A 13,451-nucleotide genomic window follows, 5' to 3' on the forward strand; every position below is an offset into this window, starting at 1 on the left:
ACATTAAGCCAGAAATTACGTCACGAGAGTACAGTAATTTGAATCGTAACATTGTTAATCGTCGTTTTTATGTCTTTGGTGTGTGGAAAATAGTAAAGATAGTTATGAAATAAAGATGTCTAGTGGATTATAATACCTAATTATGGAAAACTGTTGATATGTAGGCAGTTGGGTACTTAAAATTAATCAGAACCGGTTGTTAACGTTTATCCAATGTTATTGCAGGATTTACGTAAATCTAGGACTTCAATCTCCATTTTACACTGAAAATTTATCGCGTATACTGAATTTCCATCAATACTGGATTAACTATTGAATGAATTACCGAATTACATAATTATTTTTTCCATTTTTTTAAAATATTTCCTTTACACTACAACCTGTGCCTGGCATTCTAAAATTTCATCAACATTATTATTACGTTAATACACAACGAAATTTTAAAGTTTTAACCTACCATATAAAAAGATACGAAAACAATAGGTACGATGTACAACTACAATAAACACCGTTTCTTCGATAATTCAAAATAAGTTTTTATAGAAAACAACACCAAAACTTCAAATACAAAAATATAAAGTAAACTGAGATATTTAAGAAACGATAAATAATAAAGCAAATAATAAACTGAAAGATAATTACCACGAACAAACTGTGATAATAAATGGGTTTTGTATTCTTGTGTACTCTGGTGACGTAACTCAAGCATCCCCACCGCAGTCGGAAGAGGCAACCGTAGTAAGTCTACGAACCGTGGATTCATTGTACCATGATATTTACCCCTAACCCACGGTTCCTAGGATTATAGGATTTACCAGTGTTCGTAGTTCTCAGGACTTACTATGGTTGCCTACCAGACTAACCAATGAACATTAAGCCCGAAATTACGTCAACAGAGTACACTAATTTGAATCGTAACATTGTTAATGGACGTTTTTATGTCTTTGATGTATGGAAAATAGTAAAGATAGTTATGAAATAAAGATGTTTAGTGGATTATAATACCTAATTATGGAAAACTGTTGATATGTAGGTAGTTTGATTGATACTTCAAATTAATCAGAAATTTACGTAAATCTAGGACTTCAATCTCCATTCTACACTGAAAATTTGTCGTATATACTGAATTATCAATACTGGATTAAGTATTGAATGAATTACCGACCCTTAGAGGTCAGCTAGGATTACCTGAGTTCGAATTACTTGTATATAATTTAATGTAAGAATTTAAATAACAGGTAATAAATTTTAATTGGTAAAAAACGTAACTAGTTTATTGTATTTGCAATATATATAAATATACACTACATAATTATTTTTTTAATTTTTTAAATATTTTTCCTTTATTGATCCTTAATGTCTTCATCTTGTTTGCTTTTGGCACTAATAACCTGGCTATTAAAGCAATGTTTTCATTGCTACTCTTTTATCTCTTCTTGCTGTAGGATCACATTCTGTTTGTTTTAAACATCTTGAGATTTTGAGGTTTTACTTGGAATTGCTACAAAATAGTGATGATAATAAACAGAATTACATTAAGTCAACAACACTTACCTCTATCCTTTAATTTCAGCTTAGGCCTAGTTCCCATTATTCGAGCATACATGTCATCCACAAAATCATCCTTGAAATGATTACTACATACTCTAGCAGTTTTTATATTTATTTTATCTTTTCTGCAACTGCGTATAACGCATATTTTTTCTAATTTTTTATTTTTGGGAAACGTGATAAATGCTATTTGTTGATCAGAATCGGCAGACTTCTTGTTTTTATAAAAATTATTTTTACAAGTGGCCACACTACACACCTGTGTCTGGCATTCTAAAATTTCATCAACATTATTATTACGTTAATAGACAATGAAATTTTAAAGTTTGAACCTACCTTATAAAAAGATATTCTTATGTAAGGTATTCTACAATAGGTACGACGTACAACTACAATAAAACTTTTCTTCGATTATTAAAAATTAAGTTTTTACAGAAAGCAACACCAAATTTTCAAATACAAAAATATAAAGTAAACTAAGATATTTAAGAAACAATAAATAATAAAGCAAATAATAAACTGAAAGATAATTATCACGAACAAACTGTGATAATAAATGGGCTTTGTATTCTTGTGTACTCTGGTGACGTTACTCAAACATTTAACTCTCCCTACCCCAGTCGGAAGAGGCAACCGTAAGTAGACTTTATACTACATGATTTTATATGACAATATCATGAGATTTGTTATGATTCCTCATTTCTATGATGTTTTAAAAAATCGTGTTTACACTGCATGATAAGTTATGACTTATGATATGAGTGACAATGAGTGAGCTTTTATTGATTTTTCTTTTTGTTTATGGTCATAGAGATATTAGACACAGTATAGGTATCAACTATTAGATTTGCAAACCATTATAATGGAAAATAAATCTTTGATTGAATTGGCTTCCCGAATTTTAATAATAATACGCCGGCAACAACTGCGTACAGCGTACAGCAGTAAGAAGAAAAAGATCAGACGCCTTTGGGCTCGCAGGTTCTTCTTACGAAGAAATCGTGGACAGGGTATATCAAATTTAATGTTGATATTATACCAAATTAAAAATAATTAATAAAGAAACTAAACTAAAATTATGAGTAAGAACACTATAAAACGCTAAACTAAGAATAAAATAAACTAAATAGGTAAATAATAAAAGAAAAATACGACACAATAGCACACATTAGATAATAGGTCAGAAGCGCAAATTATCGCATCTAATTTCCGAACAAATTCCAAAAACCTCAACGTTGGAACCCACTACAGTGGTTCATAACTTTTCTGATACCCCTATTTCGACCATTGCCACTCAAGCTTTAGCAAAAGGTTTCAATTACTCTGTCACCCCAAGTCACATTCCAATTGAGACAATCATTTGTCAAACTGAAGAAGCCATCTCCAGATTACCTTCCCAAGAGTCAGAAATAACTACACAAGACATCGCTGGAGTTCTTAGAAACTCAAAGTGTTGAGTGAAACGATGACTCAGACAATGATCCCACAAAATGCAGCACCTTCGGAGGTTAATTCGGACTCGGATCCACATGAGCAGCAACAAACTCCAGGCCCTTCGAGAACATACTATCGCAAAAATCGATACAAGTGGACTGCAGAAGCTCCGCATTCAAATGTAAGAACAAGACGTTTCAACATTATCTCTCATCTTCCTGGGGTTATAGGGCCAGCCAAATCTCTTGGAAAATTGTGTCTCCAGAAAAGTGCTTGGGAATGTATAACAAACGATATTTTAGAAGAGATTATACTTAGAACAAATGAAAAACTTGCCAGGATTAGAACGAAATATACCGATAGTAATAGAACGGATCTAAAAGATTTAGACATTATTGAACTGAGAGCGTTTATCGGTTTGTTATTTTACTCAGCCATATTTAAATCCAATACGGAAGACTTGAGTTCGATATTCGCCACCGACGGTAACGGTAGAGAAATTTTTAGATGCACCATGTCAGTAAACCGATTCTTAGTACTTTTGACAGCGCTTAGGTTCGATGACGAAACTACGAGGGAAGCACGTAAAAAAATCGAAAAACTTGCCCCCATTTCATCAATTTTCAATAAAAAATTATTGCAAAGGGCAGTATGCTTGTATTGATGAAATGCTCATTGGTTTTCGGGGAAGATGTTTATTTCGCATGAACATGCCTCAAAAACACGAAAAATACGGCTTAAAGATAATGGCACTAACTGACGCCCGAACCCATTACTTTTTGGATGAGTATGTATATACAGGTGCTGGAAGTGATGGCCAAACATTGTCAGAAGAGGAAAGAAAATTTAACAAACCAACGCAATCAGTTCTTCGTCTAGTAAAATGTATTGAGGGTTCTAACCGTAACGTAACAGCGGACAACTGGTTTACATTCTTAGAAGTGATAACTGAGTTGAGGAACCAGGCCTAACTTACGTAGGTACTGTTAAAAAAAAAAAAAATAAAAGGGAGATACCTATTTCTTTTTTGCCAACTAAAACGAGGCTCACAGGATCGTCACTATTTGGATTTGGCGATAGAGTTACATTAGGTTCATATGTACCTAAACCACAAAAAGCGGTACTTTTGATGTCTTCAATGCACTACAGTAATGCAGTAAACTATGAAACAAACAAACCCGAAATTATCGAGTTTTATAATCAAACAATCGATGCATTCATACAACAAAACGAAGATAGTTTGCGTTAGTTGCAAAGCGCCATTATGCCACATGTGTGAAACACACATTTGCAAAGATTGCCTATAAGAATGGATTATAGTTTTTATGATGTTTTTTGTTTTTGGTTATTTTTTGTGTTGGTAGGTTAGGTAGGTTTAAATTTATGTTTTAAGAAAAAAAAATTTTTTGTTCCTCATTTTTTTCTTACAGGATAATGTTTAGTCTAGTTACCAAATAACTCAGTTTTTTGAGGCTGTTTCTTAGTTTAATTTTTTATGCGTGATAAGTATTTCAAATATTTGTTAAATTTATGTTATAACAAAATAAACGTCTTTAAGTTATTGAAGTCATTTTTTTTTAAATATAAACAAATATCAGTGTCAATTTTGCAAAACAAATTGGGGTCAGTGTGACCCCAAATCACCATACACGTAACAAAAAATTGACCTCATCAGTTACGGGTTAATATATCAAGAGATAAAGATCGCGAAAGAAAAGTGGATGGAGGATAAATGTATTGAAATGGAAGAGTTAGATTACAAACACGACACATCAATAAGTAAAAAAAAACAGAAATAGTTGGCATCTACCATAAGAAAACTCCTTATACAATTTATTGTAGACTCGAAAGGTAAAGTGATCAATAAAGAAGAAATTCAGACAACTTAGTATACGTACATAAGCGAACTATTTAATGAAGTCAGGCCAGAAGATATTAGGTGAAGACAAAGGGCCAGAAATACTTAAGATACTGCATGTTATAAAGTTGGCACAAAACAGGAAAGCTGTTGGTCCTAATAACATTACATTGGCACATATGTTAAAACTAATTAACGAAGAAAATATTAAAATATTGGTTATAGACCAATCAAGTTAGTAAAAAAAACTTTCTTGTCATAACTGTGACTCTCATCTGTGGATTCATCATTTTTTTAGTGGAACTCTTTTTTCAAACTCATTATTTTGCTCATAACTTAAAAACTTATCTATTTAGAGATTTGACGTCAACAGACCACTTTTCTAGAAAAGGATACATAAAATGAGATATGCTAAATTAAAATCGTTTAATAAACAAAAATGTTTTTGAATATTGTTAATAACTAACTTCTTTATTATTTATTAAAATTGGTTTAAATGTACTTGAACTTGAGGGTCTTATCGTGAATTATCTGCAAAAGATGGGCCAGATCGGTTGGTGTAAAAATTAATGGAAAACTGATAAATACCATTAGATACGCAGATGACAGTTATATTGAGCGATGACTTAACTAATTGTTCTAAAACAAAATACATGGTATTTAGTCACTTATCTCATCAAAATACACAATTAAAAATAGATGGACAACCAATAAAGGGTATCCAATTTTAAACATTTAGATGGTTATATTAGCGAACAATTAGACCCAGTCAAAGAGATAAAAATGTCGAATTGAGATGGCTCATGCAACTTTTTAAAAAATGAGGGTCACTCAACGATAACTAGAAACTTTAACTTTAACCGAAACAATTTCGGAAACGCTCGATTAAATGTTACATATGGCTAGTTGTCTTATATAGTGTCGAAGCATTGACCTTGTAAATATCTACAATTAACGTCTTAGAGGCGTTTTAACTGTGGTTGTAGAACACTAAAAATACCGTGGACAGCTAACCAGACAAATAAAGTAGTTTTCAACAGAACAGAAGCAACTCGTCAGCTGATTGATAGCGCTAAATCCAGGAAAAGAACATGGGAAGAATTATGATGGATAAAATCGAAGCACGCACAGAAATTAGTAGAAAGCAAGCCTCGTTGTTGAAGAATATACTGGAACATGGATAGTCGAACAACTGTTCAGAACACTTCAAGACAGAGAGAGTCTTGCCATGTTAATCGCAAACGTCAAGAGGACTTAATAAAGCACGTTAAGAAGGTAAGTTCTCACTGATGGTGAGTCTGATTAAACATAATCGTTTAACTAATACTTTTGGATAATTTTAAAATTTAAATATACCAATTATAATTTATACCCCATTTGTTTTTTTTTAAATAAAGGTAAAGCAGTGCACAACGTTCGCAAAAGCAGAAACAAGTGGGCTTACAGATTTTTTAAACATAATTAAGGAAGTGGAAGTTCCTATTCTGGGGCAGTCTGTAGTGTAGTAATAAATAAATCTGTGAATTGACGAAATAATATTTATTACATTTTATGATAATATTCAAAATTATTGGTTTTACTTTTGCACAAGATGGAATTCGCTACAGCTCGTGAAAAGGGAATAAATCAAAATTTAAATAATTGGGATTAATTTGGAAATCGAAAATATCACTATCCCTTTACAAAAAAATTTTAACGTTAAAAACGTTATAGTTTTTCATTGTTTTACGTTCTTAAATAATTTACGTGATTAAAAAAAAGACAGCCGCCATCCCTTCCTCTGCCACCAAAAATATAACGGTTTTTTGGGGATATTCTCCAGTTTATAGACTTCGAACTAGATCAAATCAGGGTTTTTTTATAGGCTATACATAATTTGAAGCAACTGGGTCATTTAATACATTCAAAAATTGGGCGAAACACCTTAAACCCCCCAAAAAACCATGGTTATATTTTTGAGACATCAATATAACCTCAATAAATTTTTTACGTTTTATGTGGATAAAAAATTATAGTCAGCGGTATTTTAGATAGCTCTACGATTTCCCTTTCCCCAAAAACGTTAATTTTTCGTTTTTGTTTTTTTTTTTGCTAAAATAAAATATTTAAGAATTTCAAAAAATTCACACGCATAGTTGAAGCTTTTACAAAACTTGTATATTTTTTATAGACCCGTATGTTGAGTGTACATAACCTAAAAATGCTTTTTTTTCGAAAAAAGCGTATGTTTTTTTGCAGGCCTATTTTTTATTTATTGTATTTGATCAAAACGTGTATTTTTCCAAATTTTTCCGTAAGGCGTCCCTTCAAAAATTCGGAAAACTGGTTTTATAGGATTTTCCCCATTTTATAGATCAAATAAAGATTTTTTTATAGGTTAGATATAATTTGAAGTAACTGAGGCCTTTAGGACATTCAAAAATTTGGCGAAACTACTTTAAACAGCCAAAAAACCATGGGGTTTCAAGCTTTTTAGAGTTTTTGCGGGTTAATCATGTTATTTGAGATCGATAGAACCTGATTCAATACGTTTCCAATTCATATTCAAAACATATATGAAAAATAATATTTTCAGGCCCAAAGAAGACAATATATCCATCATTTATGCGAAAAACCAGTTTTTCAAGCGTTATTCGGGGGTTTTTACTGAATTTGCCCAACTTTTTTACCTTTCTACATTAAGCAGCATGTTTTCAAAACATTTATAAAATAACACGAAACGAAGTATTTTCCAAATTCTTAGAAGCTAGAAGGAAAAAAAGTTGTGTAAATTCAGTAAAAACAGCCAAATAACCCTTGAAAACTTGGTTTTTACGAGGGTTATGTTTGCTTCTTTGAGGCCTGAAAATTTTTTTGACGTGACAACGTCTTAAATTAGGTTGTGGCTCGGAGTCACTCATGAAAAAGTGTAACGCCCGCTCACGTCTGTTACGATGAGTCACCGAACGAGAGAGAGGCCCGCCGGACCGGCGAATGCCTTGCGTCTCTCTCCCACTCAAACATGATCGGTCCGCTGCGCGCGCAGCACTAGAGAATTAGGCGCGTTGAATCGGTGCGTGCTTGTGTCTCTGTCTTTCTCGAGCGTTCTTGGCGTTGGAAAACCGAGAAAGCGTCATAATACAAGTTCACACGTGTGGTTAAAGTATCGTCAGCTGTGTCTGTAGTGAAAATGTGGAGTGCTTAGATTCGTCATTTACAACAACTACAACAATAAAGGTAAATAATTGTACACTAATATTTCATTATCGTAAACTATGATTGATTTATTAATTGTTAGATTGACACAAAAGTTGAGAAACTGAGTTTATAGGTTATGTCATACTATTAACAAATGTTGATAGTGTTAAGTAAATTATTAGTTTAAATCACTTTGCAATCACTCGTAATTCAGTCGATTGAGAAGAAACAACGCGTTTCAACTGCAAACAACTATTGTGCAATTTAATAATATTCATATCAATAAATATTCTACCGAGAAAAAGACGTTGTCACGTAAAATCTTCGCCCGTAAAACCGACTTTACAGGCAACCGATTTTTTTTATATATTTTTTGAATATGAATTGGAGACGCATTGATTCAGGTTGTATCGATCTCAAAACTATTATTAATACCGCAAAAATCCTTAAAACCCTGAAAAAGGGGTAAACCCTAAACATGGTTTAGGGTATTTTATTCCATTTATGAATGTTCTAAAGGACTCAGTTGCTTCAAATTATATATGATCTATAAAAATCTTGATTTCATATATTTTAAAGTCTATAAAATGAGGAAAATTCCTAAAAACAGTTTTTTGGGTTTTTGGCAGTGGTTTACGGAAAAATCTGGAAAAAATCAGAAATTTATTTTTTAATAAAATACACAAAATAAAAAGAAATAGACCTGCAGCTATCTCCAAAAAAGTTATAAGCTTTTTTTGAAATAAAATACATTTTGGGTTAGGAGAAAATCCCCCAAAAAACACTAAAAACCAGTTTTTTGGATTTTTGAAGGTGGCGCACCTGACATGAAAAAATAAAAAACAATGACATACACAATAACTTAAACAATGACAAGAGCATATCTTTTTGTTTTTTTTTTAACCGTTTCTTATCTGAAAATGTAATAAGATTAATGTAGAAATAAGAAAAAAGTGTTTTTATTTCAACAGCATGTTTTGTAGCACCAAAACCTTACAAAAAGTAATAATATATTAAGTCAGATCTAATTACTGTTTGACCACACCACTGTTCAAACTTATTACCTTTTCACGTTGTAGTAAATGAATAAAAAAAATCAATTCACATTTTAAGTAAGCAATGAAATTAAATTGACAGTTTAATTACATAAAAATAATTTAACGAATAACTTAAAAATTACAATTTAATCAACTTTAAATTCACAAGGAGGAAAAATTAAATTTAACTTTGATCCATCAAGAGACAGTCATTATGAGAAGTTGTATCTTTTTTAACTGCCTCAAATATTGGTACCAAGTCAGGGGAATTCTTGATTTGGCTCACAAATTCAATCAGGTGTGGATTTTTATCTAAAAAAAATAAACTAAATTATTATATCATAAAATTTTCTTGGCCACTCGAAGTCTCATGTTCCAGGAATAAAGGAGTAGGATTAGGAAAGTTGACATGTAGATCCCAGATTAAAGAAATATTTTTTAATTTAAAGATGCATTTTATTTACCTGCATCTGGTATGCTCAGCAGAGCTGCTACAGCTCGCATAGCTGACTTTTTCAGTTCGTCTTGTTTTTCATACTCTTGTTTGACAGAATTAGCTTTTACTTTCATCGTCAGTGTAGCTCTAAGGGGTTCAACTAATTTATCCAACACTAAAACAAGTTTATCTTTTTATTTTACAAGTAAAAAGTAGATCTAAACAAAATAGCCATATTTTAAAAATATTCTTCGAGATATATAACGGAAAATTTATTTACTCTTATAAAAAGTTATTTACTCTGAAATACTGCTCCTGGACAAATCTGTGACAGTCTAGCTACCATAAGGTATGTTAACATTTTAATATCATAGTGATCTTTTAATCCGGTTTCTACGTGATTAATGAATTCAAATATATCAACTTTGTCGAGACAAGAGTCTAGCAATGTGTACATGCATTCATATGCTGCTTTTCTAATATCCAAACCATCATCTACTGTGTGTTTGAAAGGTCCCATTTCCACTTCTCTAATCAAGTCTCTCTACAACAAAAAATTTTATGTTCAAATATTCTCTGACTTCCCTCATTCTCTTTGATAAGAGTGATGAAGAAACGAGAATAATTATGAACATTTTAATTTCAAATGGAGGTAAAGTTCTATTTAAAAAAGAATACAAGTAAAATATTTAAGTTGATATACAGTGTGCCCAATTTAATCCGCACCACATGAAAATCTTTTTTATTTTTAGTTTTATGAAAAAAAGTTATTCTTTACAAAAAGTTATGAATGATCTAAAACTATACATTCATCAGATATTAAGTTTATCATTATATACACGGTTTGTCAAAAAATATGAATTATGGATATTGTTAACTGTTACATAAAATTCATATTTCCTGATAAACAGCGTATATGGCTGAAAAAATTTAACATCTGATAATTGTATTTTAAGTTTCTATGTGTATTGTGTATTTCTAAGGTTCAGATCATGCATAACTTTTTATAAAGATTAACTTTTTTCATAAAGCTGCAAATAAACAAGTTTTTTTTATAGGGTACAGACTTAACTGGGCTGTGGTACAGAGCATGCAGGAAAGAATGAATAAGGCTCGTAATGCCTACAATATCGATGGCCTATAAGCAATACCTCGTAAGTACCAAAAATTACAAAAAAAAATCACGCTTTTGGCGCCGCAATACCGATATAAACCTTTTCTACCAATCAACAAAAAGTATAGATGCGGAAAGCAATGAATATAAGTACTTTTGATGACGTGCCAATACCTTGCAGAAATATTTTGCTTGCAATATCTCGTGTGTGTTTATTTTGCTGTGGTAGTTAATGGCGGTCATAACATAAAAGTTTGTTTTCCAAATTTTTCTATATTTCTAAGGTATGTTATATTTTTTGGTTTAATTTTCTTTAAACCTTTGATGAAGGAACTTCACTTGCACGTTGTTGATTTATATCAGATTGTAATTAATTAGTTTATTCAATATTCTGTTATTTATTTTCTTGTGTACATACGTGGTATTGCATTTTTCAATATTGGATAAGATAATGATTATTTCTTTGCTATTTACATGTTTTTAACCATTGTAATAAATAAATAAAAAGATTGGAGCCCATAAACATTTGCTCAGAGCGGCATTATTGATATCAACTTTTTAGATAAGGTGAAAAATAATAAAGAAAATGAAGTTTTAGACAGTCAACTCGACGAAACAATCAATACAAGCTTTAAATGCAAAAAAAAAAAAAAAAAAAAAAAAAAAAAAAAAAAAAAAAAAAAAAAAAAAAAAAAAAAAATCCATATTATGTTTTAGGTAATAGTGATAAAAGTTGGAATGAGGACTCAGATTCAGAAGTTATACCTAGAGGACCAGCAAAAAAAAAAGGAGAAAGAAAATAGATTTGGACAAAACTAAATGGAAAAGAAACAAAAATAAAATTATGGGAATGAAAGGAGAATCCATTGGATTCACTAGAAGAAATAAAATGGAAACACAACAAAATCAGGAAAGGAAAATTAAACAAAGGTGCAATGGTAAACATTCCGAAAAAACAAAAGTTTATTTTTACAATAAGATTACGAACGAAAAAAGAAACCAAATATTATAAAAATACTGTTATGGTAAATAATGGCTCATAATATCTAAACTGTAAATATCCTTCCTCATTCAAGTATTTTCCAGATCATATACCTGCCGGCAGAAATTTCTAGTAAGAAGATCCACGGGTTCTCTACGCTAAAAGACCTGTTTGGCTCCACGACGATCGAGTAAGTTCTGGAAGGTCAACGCCGCTTCGAGAATAACGGTTGTTTAGTATAAATATAGAGGAACCTTTTATCTAAGTTACAGTTAGTTCTAGTTTTGAAGTCAAGTTTTTAGTTCGAATATAAATGTAAAAATAAATTGGTTATATTGTACAAATAAAGACTTTAAATAAACTTGTAAGTGTTATAAATGTAGAACCTTTGATAATAAATTAAATTAATAAAAATACTACAATACTTAACATTGGATAAGAAAAAATGTTTGGTGTTAATAATGTTGGGAAGGCACAACCGAAAAGAAGAAAAACTGAAAATAAAGAGACGGAAAAATCGAATAGCTTTAAATATTATTTCAGAATTGATGGTCAACCATTTAGAGTCTGTCAAAAAAATGTTCCTAAATAGCATTTGTGTTGGAGGATGGAGTGTAAGAAGCTGGTGCAATACTGAAGAGAATGGAATGATTGCATCTGCGGTGGAAATAAATGACAGAAGAACAAGAGGACCTAAGTTATGCAATAAAAGAAAGTTTCTTGAAAACTGGTTTGACAAGCTGCCAAAACTACCTTCACATTATGCAAGGACTGATACCAAAACTGAATACATCAAAGATAATATACTTAAAAATAAATCGCAGTTGTACAAAAAGTATGTTGAATGTTGTAAAGGAAAACCTCTTAGTACTTTTGTTTTTGATGAGATATTTAAGAGAAAAAATTTAGGGATCTTCCAGCCTCGAAAAGATCACTGTAATGTATGTTGTGAATTTAAAACTAATAATACAAATCAAGAAGATTATGAATCGCACATTTTATCTAAAGACCAAGCAAAGATTAAAAAGAAAACTAACAAGGAAGAAGATCTCAACGAAAATTGTCACCTTATAACTATGGACCTTCAAGCTGTTTAACCATGTCCCAGAATATATGCTTCAATGCTTTATTATAAAAAAACTGAGTACATAATTTTTCAATGTACAATCTGGCAATGTATCAATCAACAAATTTTTGGTGGCATGAATGTAAAGAAAAGCTCGAGGCTTCAAATTTTGTAAATTGCATAGTAGATTATCTGCAAACACAACTTAGTCAATCTAGTTTACCTATAGTAATATACAGCGACGGCTGTGGGTACCAGAATCGAAATTCGATTTTATCAAACGCTCTGCTGACCTTTTTGTGTTACAAATAAATAAAATGTAGAGCAAAAATTTCTCGTAAAAGGTCACACGCAAATGGATTCGATAGTGTTCACAGTCTAATAGAACCGAGTCTGGATAAAACATTGATTTATTTGCCAGGGAAATATAAATTATTAACAAAGAATCCGCGCAAAAATCCCTTTCCCTTAGAATCAAAATATTTACAATACGATTTTTTTTTAAATTACAACGATCCACTTTTCCAGTGGTATTCTTCTATAAGGTCGTCAAGAGCTACGGTTTTCGATATAAGGGCTCTAAAATACACACCAGAAGGTGTTATATATTACAAAACAGATTTTGACCCAGAATATATGCCTTTGAGAAAAACGAAACCCTTTACATTAGTTAATGTTAATTATAAAAAACTTTATTTGACCATTTCTGTATTTCTGTTAACAAAGTGTTTAGTGTAAGAGAAAACATAATATTGTAAGAAAATCAAAATAAACGTTTATATTTTTTCGTATTTTT

At 31.1% G+C, this 13,451-nt stretch overlaps 1 protein-coding gene and 1 long non-coding RNA gene across 2 annotated transcripts in view; both read right to left on the bottom strand.

The window, feature by feature from the left end:
* Positions 1 to 1,246: 1,246 nt before the first annotated feature.
* Positions 1,247 to 2,055, bottom strand: LOC140452439 (uncharacterized). The gene is made up of 3 exons (XR_011952191.1): positions 1,888 to 2,055; positions 1,555 to 1,824; positions 1,247 to 1,501 (listed from the first exon to the last, which is right to left on the bottom strand). It is a non-coding gene; the product is annotated as an uncharacterized lncRNA (long non-coding RNA).
* A 4,312-nt stretch (positions 2,056 to 6,367) lies between these two features.
* Positions 6,368 to 13,451, bottom strand: part of Cand1 (Cullin-associated and neddylation-dissociated 1) — a 30,542-nt gene continuing 23,458 nt past the window's right edge. The window contains exons 13-15 of the mRNA XM_072545795.1: positions 9,794 to 10,037; positions 9,522 to 9,668; positions 6,368 to 9,369 (exon numbers count right to left, since the gene is read on the bottom strand). Coding sequence (XP_072401896.1) covers positions 9,242 to 9,369; positions 9,522 to 9,668; positions 9,794 to 10,037 — 519 coding nt within the window. The 3' untranslated portion in view covers positions 6,368 to 9,241. The remainder of the gene's footprint in view (positions 9,370 to 9,521; positions 9,669 to 9,793; positions 10,038 to 13,451) is intronic.

This window comes from Diabrotica undecimpunctata, chromosome 10 (genome assembly GCF_040954645.1).
Source record: "Diabrotica undecimpunctata isolate CICGRU chromosome 10, icDiaUnde3, whole genome shotgun sequence".
NCBI lineage: Eukaryota > Metazoa > Arthropoda > Insecta > Coleoptera > Chrysomelidae > Diabrotica > Diabrotica undecimpunctata.